This window comes from Paramisgurnus dabryanus, chromosome 20 (genome assembly GCF_030506205.2).
Source record: "Paramisgurnus dabryanus chromosome 20, PD_genome_1.1, whole genome shotgun sequence".
Lineage (NCBI taxonomy): Eukaryota > Metazoa > Chordata > Actinopteri > Cypriniformes > Cobitidae > Paramisgurnus > Paramisgurnus dabryanus.
In genome coordinates, this window is record NC_133356.1 from 14,247,241 (window position 1) to 14,265,143 (window position 17,903).

Here is a 17,903-nt window from a genome sequence, read left to right on the forward strand (position 1 = left end):
TATAATAATTATGAACATATAAATACACTGCAAACAATAAATCACGATTAATCGTTAGGGAGCCCTAATCTTAACCTGACACCCTCACCCCTATTCCTCAATTCCCCCCCCTACAAATGTAAATGATGTCTGTGATTTCTCAGCTTAACAAGAGCTGACTGGGACAAAAGTCCCGTTGGTTAAACTGACGGCCGTCACCACACTGAATGTTCCATATCAATATGATTAATGAGCAGCAATTGATTGTGTTTTGTCTTTAGGTTTAATCAGACCCAATCTGGCATGCAAAACGGAGCTAACAAATGTCATTTGTAACCAATTAAAATGGCTCAGAATATCAATGGATCCGAACGTGCCGTAGACATGATCTTATTAGCACTAAGACTCTCCTAATTGAGGCAGAAACAACAAAGCGGAGCAGAAATCTGTGCGGAAGTGAAAAATCCCGAACTACCTGTTCGCAGATTGGCATGTAAGCCGTTGATAGACATTAAAGGTCACACCTACACATTACACACGGTAATTATCAAAGTCTAGAATCACAAGACATTGCCTTGGGACATGTCTACTTGTGTGTGTTTGTACAAAGTTAACAAAGGAACCAGATTTTTACCGATGTGAAAGCTTGGAAAACAGCCATTTAAAGGAGGCCAAAAGAAACAATAAACATTCACAGATAGAAAGACATGTATATAAGATGGGTTAGGGTGAGACTGCCACTGTAATTGGTTCTTGTTTCCCACCTGTTTGATGCACAGCAGCCTGTCATTGGTCTGCTGTATGTGCCTGTCCATCGAAGGAATCGAGTTCATCTTGACTGCTGCCTCCTCTCTACCTGGAAGCCATTAAAGTTCTTCTCTCTAAAAAAACAGACAGAACAGAGAAGCGTGTCAGAGGCTGAGAGATATACGAGATGGCACTTCAGCAGACCTGTGATCTCCTCATACGCTCAATGAAGCTTTGAAAGACACCGAGAGTGTCCCGATGACATTTCTGCAGTGGGTGAAAAGAAGAATTTCTATACATCTCTCATGTTCGTGAAGTCACTGTGAAACAGGAGGTCAGGTTGCATTCCTCCTCGAGTATCTCACAAATGCACACAAACTCAAAAACAGCATGCTGTAGATTCAGTACGACTGGAGAGGAGCTGTGTGTATGTGTTTGTTGGTTTAGTGGAAGCACTGTGACCAATTACACTCCAGTCAGCTTTCCAGTTCTCTGTGAAGCTTGAACCCCATCAGTGTGTCTATTACACGCTGTTAAAGGTATCAGGGCCTTACATTCAAGGTTATCAATTTAGCCAGCGCGGACTGATTTACAGTAGCATCCGCTGGCAAATAAATACGGGGCCCGGCGGCCAGAGCCGTAACTCACCGCGCGGACGTGCGGCAGGATTAATTGGTGGGAAAAGGAGCGGAGGGACTTCATCTCTCATCTGAACACTTTACTGCCGTCACTTTCAGAAATTCGTAGTCGCAAATGGGACAAAAAAACAGACATGCATGACCGCTGCTGTACTTTGATAAAGCTCACTTCAAGCACCTCAGCTGTCTGTGTGACAGGAACGGGATGTCTTTGCCTTTCTGAGGGCTAGAGACTGGTGCTCTACATGGGTGATTCTCGCGAAATTAGACTTATGAGGTGTCATGAAACATTTTGATAAGAAAAGTAAATGCAAAGTAAGAGTATCAAAATAAGAAGCATACAGTTACAAACATCTCTTCATGTAGCATTTTGCACATGATTTCAAATGACATCATACAAACCAAATTTGTTGTTTTTTCCACATTTAAGGGAAAGTTTTTCATTACCACAATGTGTCCATGACTGGATTTTGGTTTTTGACATGGAAATATTTATAATTAAAAATATTTAAAAAATAAAAAGCTTCAGTGCATGTTATACTATAAAACTTTACAGTGAAGAAACATGTGGTATTTGGTGATCATTGGTAAATGTGGAGACAACAATAATTTTTAAACATTGTTTAAGCCCTCAAGGAACTAAAATTTTTAAAAAAAATTGTTGTAAGGGACATAATTGACTGTGACACTCAAGATGGCTACCATGTAAGCAGTTCTTATTTTTTCTCTCCAGATAAAGTTGAAATTTTGTTTGTCATAGTACCTAGACAACTTTTTAGTTCTCATTACCGAAACATGAGTTTGTAAATGCATATATTTAATGTAATATCATGTTGCGGTAATGATAATTTTTTATAATGATAATCTAAAATATGTAAATAATTCTATAGGAAATATTTTTTAAATCCTCTAAAAATAATGGTTATAAAATGACACAAATGTATGCAAGACAACAATTTCAAATTTACGTTTTTTTACCACACACTCAAAAATACAAGTGCTTTATGATGCCACAGAAGAACCATTTTTGGTCAAAAAAAGAACATTTTGTCAAAAAACCTTTGCGTAACAGAAAGGTTGGAGATGCTAACGGTTCTTTAATGGAACCATAAAACCCAAAAACAGTTCTTCGGTGGCACCTTTATTTTTAATAGTGTAAGACATACTGATTAAGAAATGGATTTTTATAGCAAGCTAGTTTTGGTTAATGCTGCAGAACCAGACACCAATCTGGCATTTAATGCTAAATCGATGAAATGCACTGACAGATTCAAGCTGGTGTGGCTGCAGTGACGGTCAAAGGCCAGCAGGGGTCTCTCCATCACACACTGCAGCGTACCCACCCTGCCCATCAGATCAGTACCACCACAAATAACTGCTGAGTGTTCCTTTAAGCCTTTACAAGCGCTACAAATCCTCTCCTCCAACCCACTAACAGGGAACGCTCAAACCAGCAGCTCGCCTGTCTGACCTTGTGGCTATTGATTAACTATTTCCCTCCTTACCCCTCTGTCACTCTCACCTCATACTACCCGCAGTGAAAGAGGAAGGAGGGGGAGAGTCTGGGATGGCTTTGTTTGGTGTGCAAACTCCAGGCTTCAAGAGGGCAATGATGACATGAAAACATCATTACAGCGGCTGGTGAACATCCTGATCTGTGACGTCAGAGAGCCGTAACGCAATCCACACAGCTTGATCATGCATCCTCTCTTTCTCTCTCTCTCTCTCTCTCTCTCTCTCTCTCTCTCTCTCTCTCTCTCTCTCCTCAAGCACGAAAAAAAAGTGGTTATATAACGAAACAACCACCTCAATGAAAACAAACTCTGATTCTGATTATTCAAAGAGTAGCAGACGCTAGCCATGGCGCCGTTCCAAACTAAAAGTGTACAGTCTGAGGCTTGGCCTGGCCGTGCTGGAAACATTAACAACACTTAATTGATCCTGCCTCTGCCCAATCCATATCTAATATCCTACAAAATTATCCCATTTACTTTATCCTTGTTCAATGGAAAGCTCCCTGGACACTATACCTGTTTTTCAGACCTGTTTCAAGTGTAAGTAAAGCAGCTTTAAGTGGCTCGCGATGAACTTTCATACCAATAGCATTTCCTTTGTGTACAGTAAGAGGCCTGCAGCTTTAAACTGAAAATAACAATTTCTGGGTAACTACATGGTTTCATAATGGCAATAAATTATAAAATGATTACCAAGAAACTGGCCATTATCACAACCTTATTGTTATGAAATCACAATGTTTACCCAAAAGGTAAATAATATACAAAACTCAGACCTCAAAATATAGCTAAAACATGTCTAAATCATAAAAATTTTGTTAGACATACATAATGTAAAGTGTCATCAATCCTAAATGCAGGGTTCCCACACCTTAGTTAACTCTTTCCCCGCCATTGACGAGATATCTTGTCAATTAAGAGAAAACGCTTCCCCGCCAATGACGAGATTTTCCGTCTTTCCGCAATACCGCTATTATCCACCCTTCCGCAACTTTTTAAAACCGGAAGTATTGCCCTATGGCAAGCTGCTGCATGTCCGTGTCTGTTTTAAAGATCGCTCTGAATGGATCTCTATGAAAAGTCCGTCATAAAAATGGAATTATCTCTGCTTTTTGCTCAAAATATGGTGTTTTTGCAAAAACCTACCCATATTCAAAAGCTGATTGCAAAAGAACCACTAAAGGTAGGATGAAACGGTTTTTTTTGTTTGAAAGCAGAGGGTCTGTTCTTTCATTTGGTATATTGTATGTTTATATATTTAAAGAAGAACATTTTCTGGAAGGCATTAAACTTTGGTGAAAATCATGAAAAACGCTGGCGCTGGCTGGCAACTTTTTTTAAAAACGCTGGCGGTGAAAGAGTTAACTTCAAATTCAAGGACCTTTCAAGGACTTTCCAGGTACAATTCCCTCAAATTCAAGGACTAAATATGGGGACACATTTCAAGTGAGAGCTAGGTTAAATTGTGTTACCTTTTAACATACAGGGCCCTATTTTAACGATCTGAAACGCAAGTGCGAAGCGCAAAGCGCAAGTGAGTTTGTGGGCGGATCTTGGGTGCTGTTGCTATTTTCCCGGCGGGAGAAATAACTCTTGCGCCAGGCGCAAATCAATAAGGGGTTGGTCTGAAGTAGGTTCATTATTCATAGGTGTGGTTTGGGCGTAACGTCAAATAAACCAATCAGAACGCTAGCCAACATTCCCTTTAAACGCAAGGGCGCAAGTTCCATGGCGGGTTGATATTATTATGACGGATTTACCAGGCGCACGGCAGGAGCGGTTCACAGCAGAGGAGACCCACGTTCTTGTAAGAGCAGTCAAAGACAGAGAAGTTGTTATGTATGGGGATAAGAGAAACCCGCCCAAATCAGCGTAGGTTAAACAGGCGTGAGAAGAAATTGTCTCATCAGCTGGCATCCCCATCGTTGCGCCAAGCGCTACAATGATGTCAGGAGACGGGGGAAACCCAAGCTTGCCAGCATAAATCGGGCACGCCGTGTAACGGGAGGTGGATCTGCCTCTACACAGAATCTGATGCCAACAGAGGACATCGCTGCGTCCACCCTCACCGCTGAAAGTACTGAAGGGTTTGGGGGCTTTGAAATCGGACCCAAGAAACGCAAGCAAGGTCCAACCCCAAAGTAAACTTACAAATCAAGTTCATATACATTAAGGTTTCTTATAAAAACATTTTTATTATTATTTACATAAAATAAACGTAATACAGCCACACAACAAACTTATGAAAATATTTTAATCGTTATTTGCATGAGAATTTTTTTAACGCAGCCACACAATAATTAAAAACTATCACCACAATGCTCACCACTATGATTTCCCTTATCTCATGTGTTAATATTTTTTATTGTAACAATTTATGATTTGCAAAAATAACTGTTGCATCTGTGTAGATTAGATAAGCAAAGTGTGTGCGCGTTGTGCACGCTATACATAGCATAATGAACCACGCGCAACGTGCCACTGACTTTTGACTAGTTTTTTTTGGTCAGTGGCGCAATTGTTTTTTGAAACTGCAAAATAGCATCAGGGATGGTTTGCGCCGCAACACGCCTCCTTTTTTGTGCTGAACCGCCCAGGAAGCGCAAGTTCATTTCCTTGTTTGCCGACGTGCGTCTGTGGTGGGAAAAACCCGCTGTGCGCCGGTGCAAAATACGAATGATACATGCGTCACTGACAAAGTCAATTGCGCTGGGTGCAAGATAGGGCCCACAATGTTATAGTTCCCTTTCGAGGGAACTCGTGCTGCGTCACTGCGGTGACACTTTGGGGACGCCTCCAGGGGTAAGTGCGTCTGAATGTGTATATCAAATTTAACTAATAGTGAGGCTTAACGACCAAGACAGGGTGACGCGGGAGCCAGGAAGCATATCGCTATCTGAAATAATTGCCAGAGACGGCATTACAGGGATGCAGGAAGTATGACAAGGGAGAGGCAGCGTCTCGTTCCCTTCTCAGGGAACAACAGTTTCACACGTAACCCGAGACGTTTTCATGTGTCAAACACAACTATGCAAAAAAGCATTTTGGTATTAATCAACATTCGCATACAGTAAATATAAGCATTTAAAGCGAACAGTTAAGCACGTGTGCTTAAGGTTACACTTTATTTTGATAGTCCACTTTAGACATTGTACTAACTATAAACAACTTTTCAACTACATGTCAACTAACTTTCAAAAATTTGCAACTATACGTCAACTAACTTTCATTAGAGTATAAGTAGACTGTAAGGGTTGGGTTTAGGGAAGAGGTTTGGGTTAGTGGTATAAGTTGACATGCACCTGCAAAGATACTTATAGTCAGTTGAATATCTGTTGAGATATCATCACAATAAAGTGCTAGTAGATATTAAGCAGACAGTCTACTAATTCTCTAAAGATTGGTAGTTGATAAGTAGTTGCAAAGTTACTTATAATTAGTAAAATGTCTAAAGTGGACTATCGAAATAAAGTGTTACCGTGCTTAAAAAGTCTAGAATTTGTATGATATTATCCTACACTACACAGGGAATAATATGGATTTTTTTCCAGAAAACTTCTTGCATAAAATAGATTCAAGCACTTTCAATGACCTGTATCTATGTATGTACACTTTCAAAAACTTCCCAGAGCCTTGATTTTTTCCCCCAGATTCACAAGGATATCAAGGACACGTGGGAACCCTGTAAATGACATTTTTGGACAAACAAAAAAACAAGTACTTTACTTGATTATTTTATGGCTTTAAACCTATGTTGGAAAAAACTGCAAAGATCATGCTGCTTACAAATGTTGTTAACTTATTAATACAGGTGACCAAACAGCATAATACAATCACAGCATTTTATAAAGGTTTATTCATCTCATCAAACCACAAATGAGATAAGGTAATGATATACAGATATTACCAGGCAAATCAGCAGAAACAATCCTCAAAAGCACAAAAATAAATATTTTCAGACATACAAGACTAGACATAATTCATCCAGTCAGTACAAAATCAAAAGCTGGAAGTGGAGTATAAAAAAATAGTGAAAAGGCATTATGTATAATCTTTAGAAAGGTGAGGTCATGGAGATGGCTGGGAGAGAGACCCATAGAGAGACTGAAGGAGAGAGAGAGTGTTAGTTTTTCAAAGAGAATATCTCTTCATAATCAGACACATGTTGCATGAGTGAGTTTTGCATTTCCATTTACGCTTGACTTGGCAGCTTTCTATAAAAACCATCAGTGGCTCTTGTTTCACAGGTTAATACCAGCCTATAATATAACTTAAGAAAAATGCCAAGCTAGATCTCATGCTTGATCAGACCACGTGATTCAACTTAACTCTTTTATGTGGCGTATCTGTCTGATTGATGGAAAATTACCAATCAGTTTCAGTTTCAGAAGCAGGTTTATCTGATATAGGAAAACCTCAAATAACTGCACAGGAGAAATGACCGCAAAACGTTTAATCTGTTATTTCTATCTGTGGAAAAAGTTTCATTTTACAAATAAATCTAATTAATTTGCTAAGCATTTCAAACAAAACACTTAAAAAAAAAGATAAGACCAGTTTTTGACCAATCATATTAGAACTGGTGATGTCATAGAGCTTATGCCATTTTTATCTGTTATACGCATCAGACGGTCAATGAATGAATTGTGGGCAGTATGTGGGCGTGCTGTCTGATGCTGAGACCAGTGGGACCTGCTCGCTTTCAGCACGGTTGATCAGAGTGCAGTCAGACTGAGATCAGACCGCACATGGAGGGCAGAGAGTTTCTCAGCACCTGTTGATGTGACTTCTGCAGCTGAGTGGCAGGGAGTCTGTCATCTGCTCTGATCGATTGGACAACCACACTCTCTAACCACTTAAGAGCAGCACAACTGTAGTCACCAACAATCAAACACCTGTAGCTGTCCCAAAAAAAAGTTTTAGGATAATTGGGCCACATAAAAAGCAAAATGCATACCTTGTAATGCACGGCAAATAGCTTTGGATAAATGCATCTGCCAAATGCACAACTTAAAAAAAAAATTAATGCTATTGCAATATCAAAACAAGTGGTATAGAGAAACAAACAATGTTAGAGCTTCAATGCTAGAATAAACTTGACATTTTTTACAATTTCTTTGACCAACTGGTCCAAAGGGGATTTTAGTGTATCATTTTTAGCATAGCTTAGCATAATCCATTGAATCTGATTAGACCATTAGCATCGCACTCAAAAATAACGAAAGAGATTCGATATTTTTCCTATTTTAAATGTGAATCTTCTGTAGTTACAACGTGTACTAAAAACAATGGAAAATTAACAGTTGCGGTTTTCTAGGCCGATATGGCTAGGAACTATACTCTCATTCTGGCGTAATAATCAAGGACTTTGTTGCCGTACTGTGGCTGCAGCAGGTGCAATGATATTACGCAGTGCCTGAAAACAGTCCCCTGCGATTGAAAGTAACCAAGGGGACTATTTTCAGGCACTACAAAATAGTCAAGTTTAAAATAGAAACAATATTGAAACTCTTTGGTTATTTTTTTAGCACAATGCTAATGGTCCAATCAAATTCAATGGATTATGCTAAGCTATGCTAAAAATGGTACCGCCAAACCCCAAAATTGGCTGAATGGATTCCAACACGGTCAGAATCAGATGTTTAACTCTTAGGGGAGCTGGAAAAGAAGCCTATTTAAAAAAAAGTGGAGTGTCCCTTTAAGAGAGCAATCATAGTTTTAATCATAACAAACAGAAAAGATTCAAAAAAAATTGTTTTCATTTGTAATAGTATATCTAGCTCTATAATTTCAAACCTGACAAATTCTTTCAGATATGTTTTCAATAAAAATGTCCTTGTGCTGTCTTTCTTCATCAATGATGAATAAAAACTAGGTGTCTAAATATATTGACATTACATTCATGCATTTGGTAGACACTTTTATCAGAAGCGAGTACATTCAATCTAAAAATTTTTCATCAGTGTGTTCCCTGGGACATCAAAACAATGACCTTTGCACTGGTAACTTTTTGGGCCCACTGTACTGTATAACATCCACTAATAAACAATCAAACTTGATTAAGATTAAATATACATTTAAAATATGCAAATGTTCAAAAATATGTGTTGATAATGTGTTTAAAGAGCTACAAGTGTGCATTTGTGTTCAGCAAGGAGCAGTGATCTGGACAGCAGCCCCCTCAGAATGTGGCCCCCACAGAAAGGACAAGGCAACATTTGTTATGTGATTCTAGAAAGGCAGCGTAAAGGCTCTCCACTGCTCTCTATTGTCCTGACCTAAAATGTGCAGTAATCTCCAGAGCAGTCTCCAGCACCGTATGTGTGTGTGTGTGCTGGCCTCCTCCTGCCCCCATCTCTTCTTTTCCTCTATTGCTCCCCCATTCCCTCCTGCCACTCAATCCACCCCTCCTCTCTCCATCTCTCTCTCTCCGGAACCCGGACAGCACGCTCCTTTAACAGGCTGGGGAATGGATTCATTTCATCTAATGTGGTTTGGTCTGAAGCAGAGCCACTCACCCTGAGCAATAGGCTCCCCACTGCAGTCATGTGTTTTCATACAAGCCAATCAACATGCCCGCAGCGGCCCACCATATCTCCCCCCTCCGCCGCCCACCCTCTCTCTCTCTCTCTCTCTCTCTCTCACGCTCTCTATTTATTTATTTCACTCACTCTACGTTCCTTTTACTCTCGAAACGACTCCCTTTCCTCTTTTTTTCCTCTTTCTACCACCACCCCCTCCTTTCTTCTTTACTCTTTACATCTGCCTCAGGCTTTCTGTTTCATTCGGGTCACAAGACACTTAGCTACTGACTTGAGTCTGCTTTTCTGTCCCTTTATCTCATCCTTCACTTTCTCACAGTCTCTCTTCTTCCAGCTCACTTTAATTTGTTTTTCTCCTCCTTTTTCTACCTGTCTCTCTCATTATTTGTCCAGAGCTTGGATCTGTTGGATCCCTGCTGGAACAGAAGGCTGGTGCAGCCCATCTGCGGGCTCTTCAGAGAGGGGAGGGGGCACGCTTTAGTGTGGACCCCCCCAACACAACCTCCTCTAACTAACAGACGATTTTAATTAGTGGGCAACTGATCAGTCGGGCCGGTGACTTCTTTTTCGAGAGCGCTCGATGCAAAGTTCGTCACAACATGTATGTAGCTCACCATGTGTGTGGTTCCTTTTTTCAAAATATGTGTACTGCGTGACGAGAGATCCTATGTGCATCACGTGTTTTGTCAAAATAAGTGCCTGCTGCAGACACGTCTAAAGGGTTTTAGGATAAAAGAGATGCTCGCGTTTGCCAGATAACTCGCATAATCTCATGCGTAACCAAAGTTTACTGTTAAGGGAGCATCTTGCATGCATTTTGTGAACGTGAGCGTCTCTTGTATCATAAACAGATTTGACGCGTGTGCAGCAGGCACTTATTTTGACAAAACACGTGATGCACACAGGATCTCTTGAGGCGCAAAACACTTATTTTGAATTAGCGCCCCTCGGTTGAGCAGTCACGAGCCGCCACTGCAACTGATACAGGTTTTTATTAGAAGTTTGCAGTTATTAGAAGTTGGTTGGCTTTATATAATGTAAATAAATAATGTAAGACTGCACGTACGCACAATAAAAAGATGAACATTATTTAAAAAATCTATGCAAAATTTGCTAAAACCATTAAACATAATGTTGCATTATCCAGTTGCAGAACTGACATCTCAAAAATCGCTTATATATAAATCAGGGTTAAACTATGTAACAGTACTGTTTATAGATACAGTACACATAATTAGTTTCTGTCATATTATAAGTGCAAGTTACATGATCGTTGCTATTTTGGTTATTTCCATCATTGCCCAACCACCTCTGGTAGTTGATGTCGGCTCATGCCCAATCCAGATCAAAGCATTGCATTAGTTGTACTGGTTTGTATCAGTCGTGTTTATATAACTTTCATATTCTTAAAAGAAATGTTAACATGAGCATTCACATACAAAACTGTTCATATTTGCTTCCTAATGCACAACGTTTTTTTTCTCACATTCCTTTTACACCTCGGTAGAAGCGGAACGACCTTAGTCGATTTGACCTTGGCCTCAAGCGCAAGCACAGAGACTAAATGAAAAGCACATCACTAACAGAGGGCGAGTATGGCCACCCTGAAAATAATGTCAACCCAGCATTTCCTGTGTGAAGGGAGCAAAATGGATCCTGGCCTCAGACAGATCTGCTGCTGGGCTGCCGTACAGATAATATCCACTTTAATTTCTCACCTGAGGGGAAGTTCTCACAAGGGAGCCGCTGACGCCAGGCTGGCCACGTGACAGCCATTTTCGCCGCCTCGCTGCATGTTGCCAATTCAAAATCTTTTTGACTAATCTTTTGATGTTTGTAATAAGGTGACCAGAATAAAGTGAAGTGATGGTGACTACATGGAAACAACTACAACATCTCCTTTCAAAGTCCATCAATTATCCAATATAAGGAAGGTGATGAAAAATTAAGCTCTTTTATACCAGCAACTATTTTGAGGCCTGTGCACTTTCCAAAACGGGCAGCCGGTTGTGAAATTGTGTGCAGCTGTTTAACTATTTGATATTCGAGAGCATTTGGTGTCTATAAATATTGAACAGCAGTATGGTGCCAGAGGTCCCTACAATGGCACGTATGTGTCACCAGATACCCCAGGACAATCCCATCATGCCACGAATACATTGGGGGAACAGAAACAGCGATTCTAGTACGATCTATGAACTCACTTAATGCTTTATGTGTCGGCTCACTTTAGCCCTGAATCACCTCACAGGGCTGTGAAAAACTCCAGCTATCCCCGATAAGGGCGTCGCAAATGTGGATGGCGCACGGCTGTCCAACCGGAGTTGGCCACAAATCACAGTGTGTGTAAATTACGATTTAACCCTTTGCTCTTATCAACGCATTGCCGGGCATGTTTGTGTGTGAGAGTGCACGCAAATGTGTGTCTGTCTGTGTGAGGTTGAGCAAAAGCATGTCCAGCATTCCAAACAATTTTCTCTCACCCTTCTTTGGCTCATCCCGACATTCTCTCATTTGTCAGAGATCGCCAACTGCCAGAGCTGGACAGGCCTGCGTAAATAAACTGGGAAGTGTTTGCACCTCACAGTGGTAAACCTGCTCAAGTCAAGTCCCTCACTGATTGGTCCGTTTGCGATAATTATTTAAATTATTATAATAACTGTATTACCTATAAGAGGCCATGCATTACAGTATTTAAATTTTAATTGTGGACTGCAATGCATGGCCTCTACTGACTTATTTCTATCATAATATGGCTGCAAGGGAAATAAAACTATAGACAATGATGTTTATATAGTCACTGCATTTAATTATATACAATGAGACAATCTGTACTGTTCAGATCTAAAATTGGATGACCCTGAAATGTCTTAAGAGTATAAAAGATGCTTTCAAATGGATTCAGAAAGAACAAGACTTAATAGATTATGTTATGTACATCTTTAATGTTTACAATATCAATTTACCCTGCTGTAATATGGCAATGCAGCACATTTACTGTACTGATTTATTACTTTCATAGTATCGGTTGAAAAAGGGAGACAAACCCCAGCCATGCATAAAAGAAAATGTGGTCTTACTCTCATAAAGACCCTTAAATCTTCAACTTTCTAATTTAGAGTGCCAGCAAAAAGAAGAAACTGCAGGCCAGGCCTTTTAGGAAAAAATGTAATTTACGTTCCTGCACAGTTGGTTAAACTCTAGCCGTATTTCAGATCGAGGGAAGAGAGCTCAGGCTTTATCTGAAAGAAGTGAACTCAGCAAAACTGAACATTGGGTTTGTGGACCATGAGTGAGAGCTGACAGGCTAGTGTAAACCGAACCCCGCAGGCAGCAGACCAGTTTGGCTGCTGGTGGACTCCTCAGTGCTGAATAGGTAAGCTGAGAAATTCCATGGCCTTCTGTTTCAGGTCTGCTTTAAAAGTGCTGAAACATCAACAACTCTATAGTCTAGTACCAGGCCAGGCTCTGGGCTTTCTCACTGACACACTGAAGGACACGATCTCTGTGCTCCATGCCAGAAGAACCACTAATAGTTCTTTTATGCAGAATAGTTGTAGGCACCATTTCAACTGTGCACTGTTTAACTTTTGATTAAGTTTTTATGTGACACTGCCTGTGAAAACCCAGTGAAAATATTTTTTTGTGATTTACTGTTTTCTACAAAAAATCATTATAAAGGCTGTTTACACCTGGTATTAAAGGAAAACACCACCATTTTTCAGTATTTTACCATGTTCTTACCTCAACTAGACGAATTAATACAAACCTATCTTTTTTCAATGCGTGCACTTAATCTTTGTACAGCGCGTCGTGAATGTGTTAGCATTTAGCCTAGCCCCATTCATTCCTTAGGATCCAAACAGGGATGATTTTAGAAGCCACCAAACACTTCCATATTTTCCCCATTTAAAATCTGTTACATGAGTAGTTACACGAGTAAGTATGGTGGCACAAAACAAAATGTGGCGATGTTTTAAGCTGATAAAAAATGAGAACTATATTGTATGGCGGAAGAACACTTTTTTTGCAGCACTTTGACCTCGGGCGCAGTAATATTGATGGACGATATACAATATATTCTCAATTTTTATCTGCTTAAAAAATATCGCCACGTTTTATTTTGTGCCACCATACTTACTCGTGTAACTACTCATGTAACAGTCTTTAAATAGGGACATTAGACATGTAAGTGTTTGGTGGCTTCTAAATTCATCCCTGTTTGGATCCTAAGGAATGAATGAGTAATGCTAACACATTCACAATGCGCTGTACAAAGATTAAGTGCACGCATGGAAAAAAAATTGTCTAAGTTGAGGTAAGACCAACAAAGCGGCAATTTTACCATCTTATAATAAATTATCTATATGATATTTTGAGCTAAAGTACACATATGTACTCTGAGGACACAAAAGATTTAGTTGACATCTTAAAAAAGTCTTGTGAAATGTCCCCTTTAAGCCGCCTTTCCACTGCACACAACATTCGGAAACGATTGTCGTAGTTTGGGAGCCAATATTTTTTGGAGAAAACATATGGAGACAAGATTAAAATAATAACGTATACATATTAAATTAATAATGTATTACTTGTTTTTTTAAAGGATTCAAGTGTTACTGATAAAGTTAAACAAAAAGGATTAGACAATTTTCACCTTGCACAGTGTTTTGATTGGAATACACTAAAATACATCACTTCCGGTCAGGTTATCGCATACGGTGCAGTCGCACAACTTAAACATTTTTTGAATCCAACTGTCAAAACATTACAGACAATTATGTATCCGCAGATGGTCGGCACCTCACGCAGCCCCTTAGACTCTCCATAGGGAATGAATGACTTCCGGTTTTTCGTTGTTTGTTGTGTGCAGTAAAAAGGCGGTTTTAATTTTTAATGCTCTCTTATTTGTAAGTCACATTGAATAAAAGCATCAGCAAAATTAATAAAGAGAAGGTAAAATTACTTTCGCCAAAAGAGAAATCAGATAAGCAGAAGAACTGAGCCAAGTCTCCATCAGACCCATTGCTATCTAGGGTAAACCATGTATGATACTCATTTTAAATCAAATAAAATACTGGTTCATATAATAAAATTTAAGGATGGCAAATATAACAAAACAAAACATTGTTGAAACCCAATACACAAGTGGGAAATTACCACTTTATGTTTTTGTTTGTCTTTACCACTGGTAATGCGCCAAACAACTTACAGCTTACAGCCAATGGTGGTAATCACGAAATTAATGGGTCTGCCTGATATATTAGTCTATCACTACTACTAAAGTACACAACGTGATTACACATTCACAAACATAAACAGAGTATTGTGTTTTGACAGCCATGTTAATTTGACGGGTTGGAGGATCACTGGGGACCGCTGGGGGTTGGGGTAGCACAGGGAGGAGGGATTTTCTTTAGAAACCATTCTGTAGCATTTACGACAGTAAATTTGCATTCAAACAAAAACTGATCACAAAAAACACATTATGAAAAAGACCTCACCGTGATTTACATATCCAGACTTTCAAACACAGCCACGTGCTCGCACATCATTCACAAGTGTGACTAACATTTCTCAAAAAGCTCCAACATCCGACCTCCTGCTCAGCAGCTCCTGCTGCGCTAGAGTTTTCTTGTGTTTTAGAAGACAAATCTAATTAGTGTGAAACTCCAATTAGATGAAAAGAAAACTATTAGAAGCAAAAGACAGTTTCCAGGAATAGAACCTGTCGATAGGGTGCAACTTTTTTACTGTGACGTTTGGTATTGGTTTAAAAAATATAGTGCATCGGATGAACCCAGCTGAGTGAAAATACAGTGTTTTAATTATCTCACCGACTAATTAAAAAGACTGATCAATGACAGTGTTTACAGCTCATAGCTCTTGCACCTGTTTGTAACTGCACTCGGTCTATTGGGCTAGAGAACTGAGTAAAAAGGGGTTTCAGGAGAGCAATCTTCAATGTTTGCTGCTTACAAAGCTCTCAGATTGCAAGCATAATGGAATCAGCCCGAAATGGACTTACATCAAGCTCATGATTAGCACATGATCTTCTGGCCAGGCTCGATCTGTGATGGTGACAGTATTTGCTGTGCTATCAGTGGAGCACATGAAGCAGCCAACCCTGCTAGGAGTTAAGCAATATTGTTGGTCCCATACTGACACTTGTATAAGCCACCTGTTTTGGGAAGATACTTTAACATCTAATACAATACAAAAACAGCACGTCTAGGACAGAACCAATTTTTCTAACCCATGCCTAGACAAACCTTGATATAGACCAGAAATGGAGTATATTTCGGTAATCAAGAAGAGGCAGAATGTACAATTTAAATGCATAAACTGTTCTACATATGTGGTTTATTAGTATTTGCATATAATATTTCTTGCATTAAAGGTCACCAATGAGAAATGTATTTTTAGATGTTGTTTGAAAATAATTGTGTATCGCCTGTATTTGTACACAACCACCCTTTAATGATAAAAATCTGCAAACTCCTTTTTCTTAATTCCCTGTAAAACCTCAACAGTCTTATGCTGTGTTCACACCAGACGCGGTAGAGGCATCAAGTGCGAATGATTTCAATGTTAAGTCAATGTAAACCTCGTCTGGAGGTCTCGCAGCATGAATGAGGCGTTTAGCATGCATTCACAGTAGACGCGAAACCGCTGAATGACGCGCGAATGAAGCAAATTGAGCCTTGTCGCGGAAAACGCTCAAATTGAAAAATCAGAAAATCGCAGCGAATTAACCAATGAGGAGCTTGGTCTAGTTGTGCAAGTTTTTACAGGTTGCGTGACGTGATTACAGGAAGCGAGCGGAGTCGCAGAAGCCCCTCCCATAACAAGAATTTCACGTGAATGTCTCGAAGGACTGGAATTTTCACGCGCGGCATTAATGCACGAATGAAGCGTGCCAATAGCACGTTTTTGTCACCTCTACCGCGTTTGGTGTGAATCCAGCTTTATAGGACGAGCTGTTGCCGTTTTCGGACCAAACTGATGTCACTTGTGCAGGCCCCGCCCACAACCGTCCAAAGACCACAGTTAGGTAATTTTATCCATTTTAAATCTTCTTTATATAACTTGTTACAATATGTTCATTATGAACAGTGTAGTAAGATGCTGTTAAAAACTATATGTTTTTGGTATAGACAGTAAACGGGGAGAGAAGCAGCAGCTTATTTGCATTTAAAGAAACATACACAAAAACAGCTATAGAGTATTTGGACTTTACAGGCACCTTCCGGGGACAACCGAGACTAATATTACATCTTGAAAAACTGCAATGCCAGGTGACTTTAAAGGCATTAAAAAACAGATCATGTGAAAATTTCAGATTCTTACAGTTCTGTTGTTTGCCAACATAATTAAAGAAATAAAAAACCCAGCTCTTGCCTGAAAGTGGCTGCTTATTTAGGGAGAACAACAAGCAGTGGCAGAGCACTTTTGTCATCCGTACATGCCAGCGCAGACAAAAATGAGCACACGAAGGGTGGCGGCGAAGTGTCAGACAATCACAAAGAAAATCAACTTGTGCAGTGTCGCCCGGAGCACGCAGTCGCACACACAGCGGGCTAGAATCAATCCGGCCGACTGCGACTCAGCCCCTGTGGATTAAGATTTAAATTGAGGCCCATCTACGCTGTCACTAAAATGGATATTGTATCCTTCATGCAGGAAGAAGGGAATTACGGCATCTCTCTCCCTCCCTTTACTGCTCTTGACAGATAAGTAGTGCAAACGTTGCAGCCGCTGTTTTTTAAAACCTTCATCTACAGCAGTGCATGCCTGACTCAACTAGTCCCTCTCGCCCAATTCCTCTGTTCCCCTCTCCCAAGTTCCCTCCTTCCTCTCCACCCAGCACCCTCTGCGCGACCAGGCGGTCGGTTTAGCTTAAAGGTCAGTGGTGGGTAATTTGTTTTTAGCTATGCAGACAAGCCTCACAACAGACATGGGCAGGTAAACCAATTACACCCTGACATGAATCGCTGTGACAAACAGCCTCCGCACACAAGAGCTGCAGCCATTAGCGGTAATGCCATTGTCCTCCCCCTTACAGAAAAGTCCTGTCACTGACACCCAGCCTGCCTCTGTTAGCACTTCCCTATTAGCTGACCGAATAGATCATTAACCAGCATCTATTGTAACTTAACTGGTAGTGTTGCCAGGACACCAAAAATTCAAAAGTCAATAACACCACCAGTGAAATTTTCTGATACTCAATATCAATTTTACAGTAAAAGTGAATGTGCGGTTTTACATAATTCTTTACATTTAAATGATTAAATACAATTTATAAATTGCATTTAGAAACAACTAGCATGCATACTTCATGGATGCACTTCTTAAGCAATGAAGTGTGCATTATTTTCTCATGAATTCAATTAAACAATTAACATTTTCACATTAAAGGGTTCACCCAAAAATGCTAATTCGGTTCTTAACCTGAATTTCTTTTATTTGATGAACACAAAAGAAGA

The 17,903-nt window shown here is 39.9% G+C and overlaps 1 protein-coding gene across 4 annotated transcripts in view; it reads right to left on the reverse strand.

Annotated features, from left to right (window-relative positions):
• The window catches only part of zmiz1a (zinc finger, MIZ-type containing 1a), a 155,326-nt gene that overhangs the window by 48,733 nt on the left and 88,690 nt on the right, over positions 1-17,903 (reverse strand). For all 4 annotated transcript variants that reach the window (XM_065296572.2, XM_065296577.1, XM_065296573.2 and 1 more), the window contains exon 4: positions 744-860. In XM_065296572.2, the coding sequence (XP_065152644.1) occupies positions 744-812 (69 nt within the window). In that variant the 5' untranslated portion in view covers positions 813-860. The remainder of the gene's footprint in view (positions 1-743; positions 861-17,903) is intronic.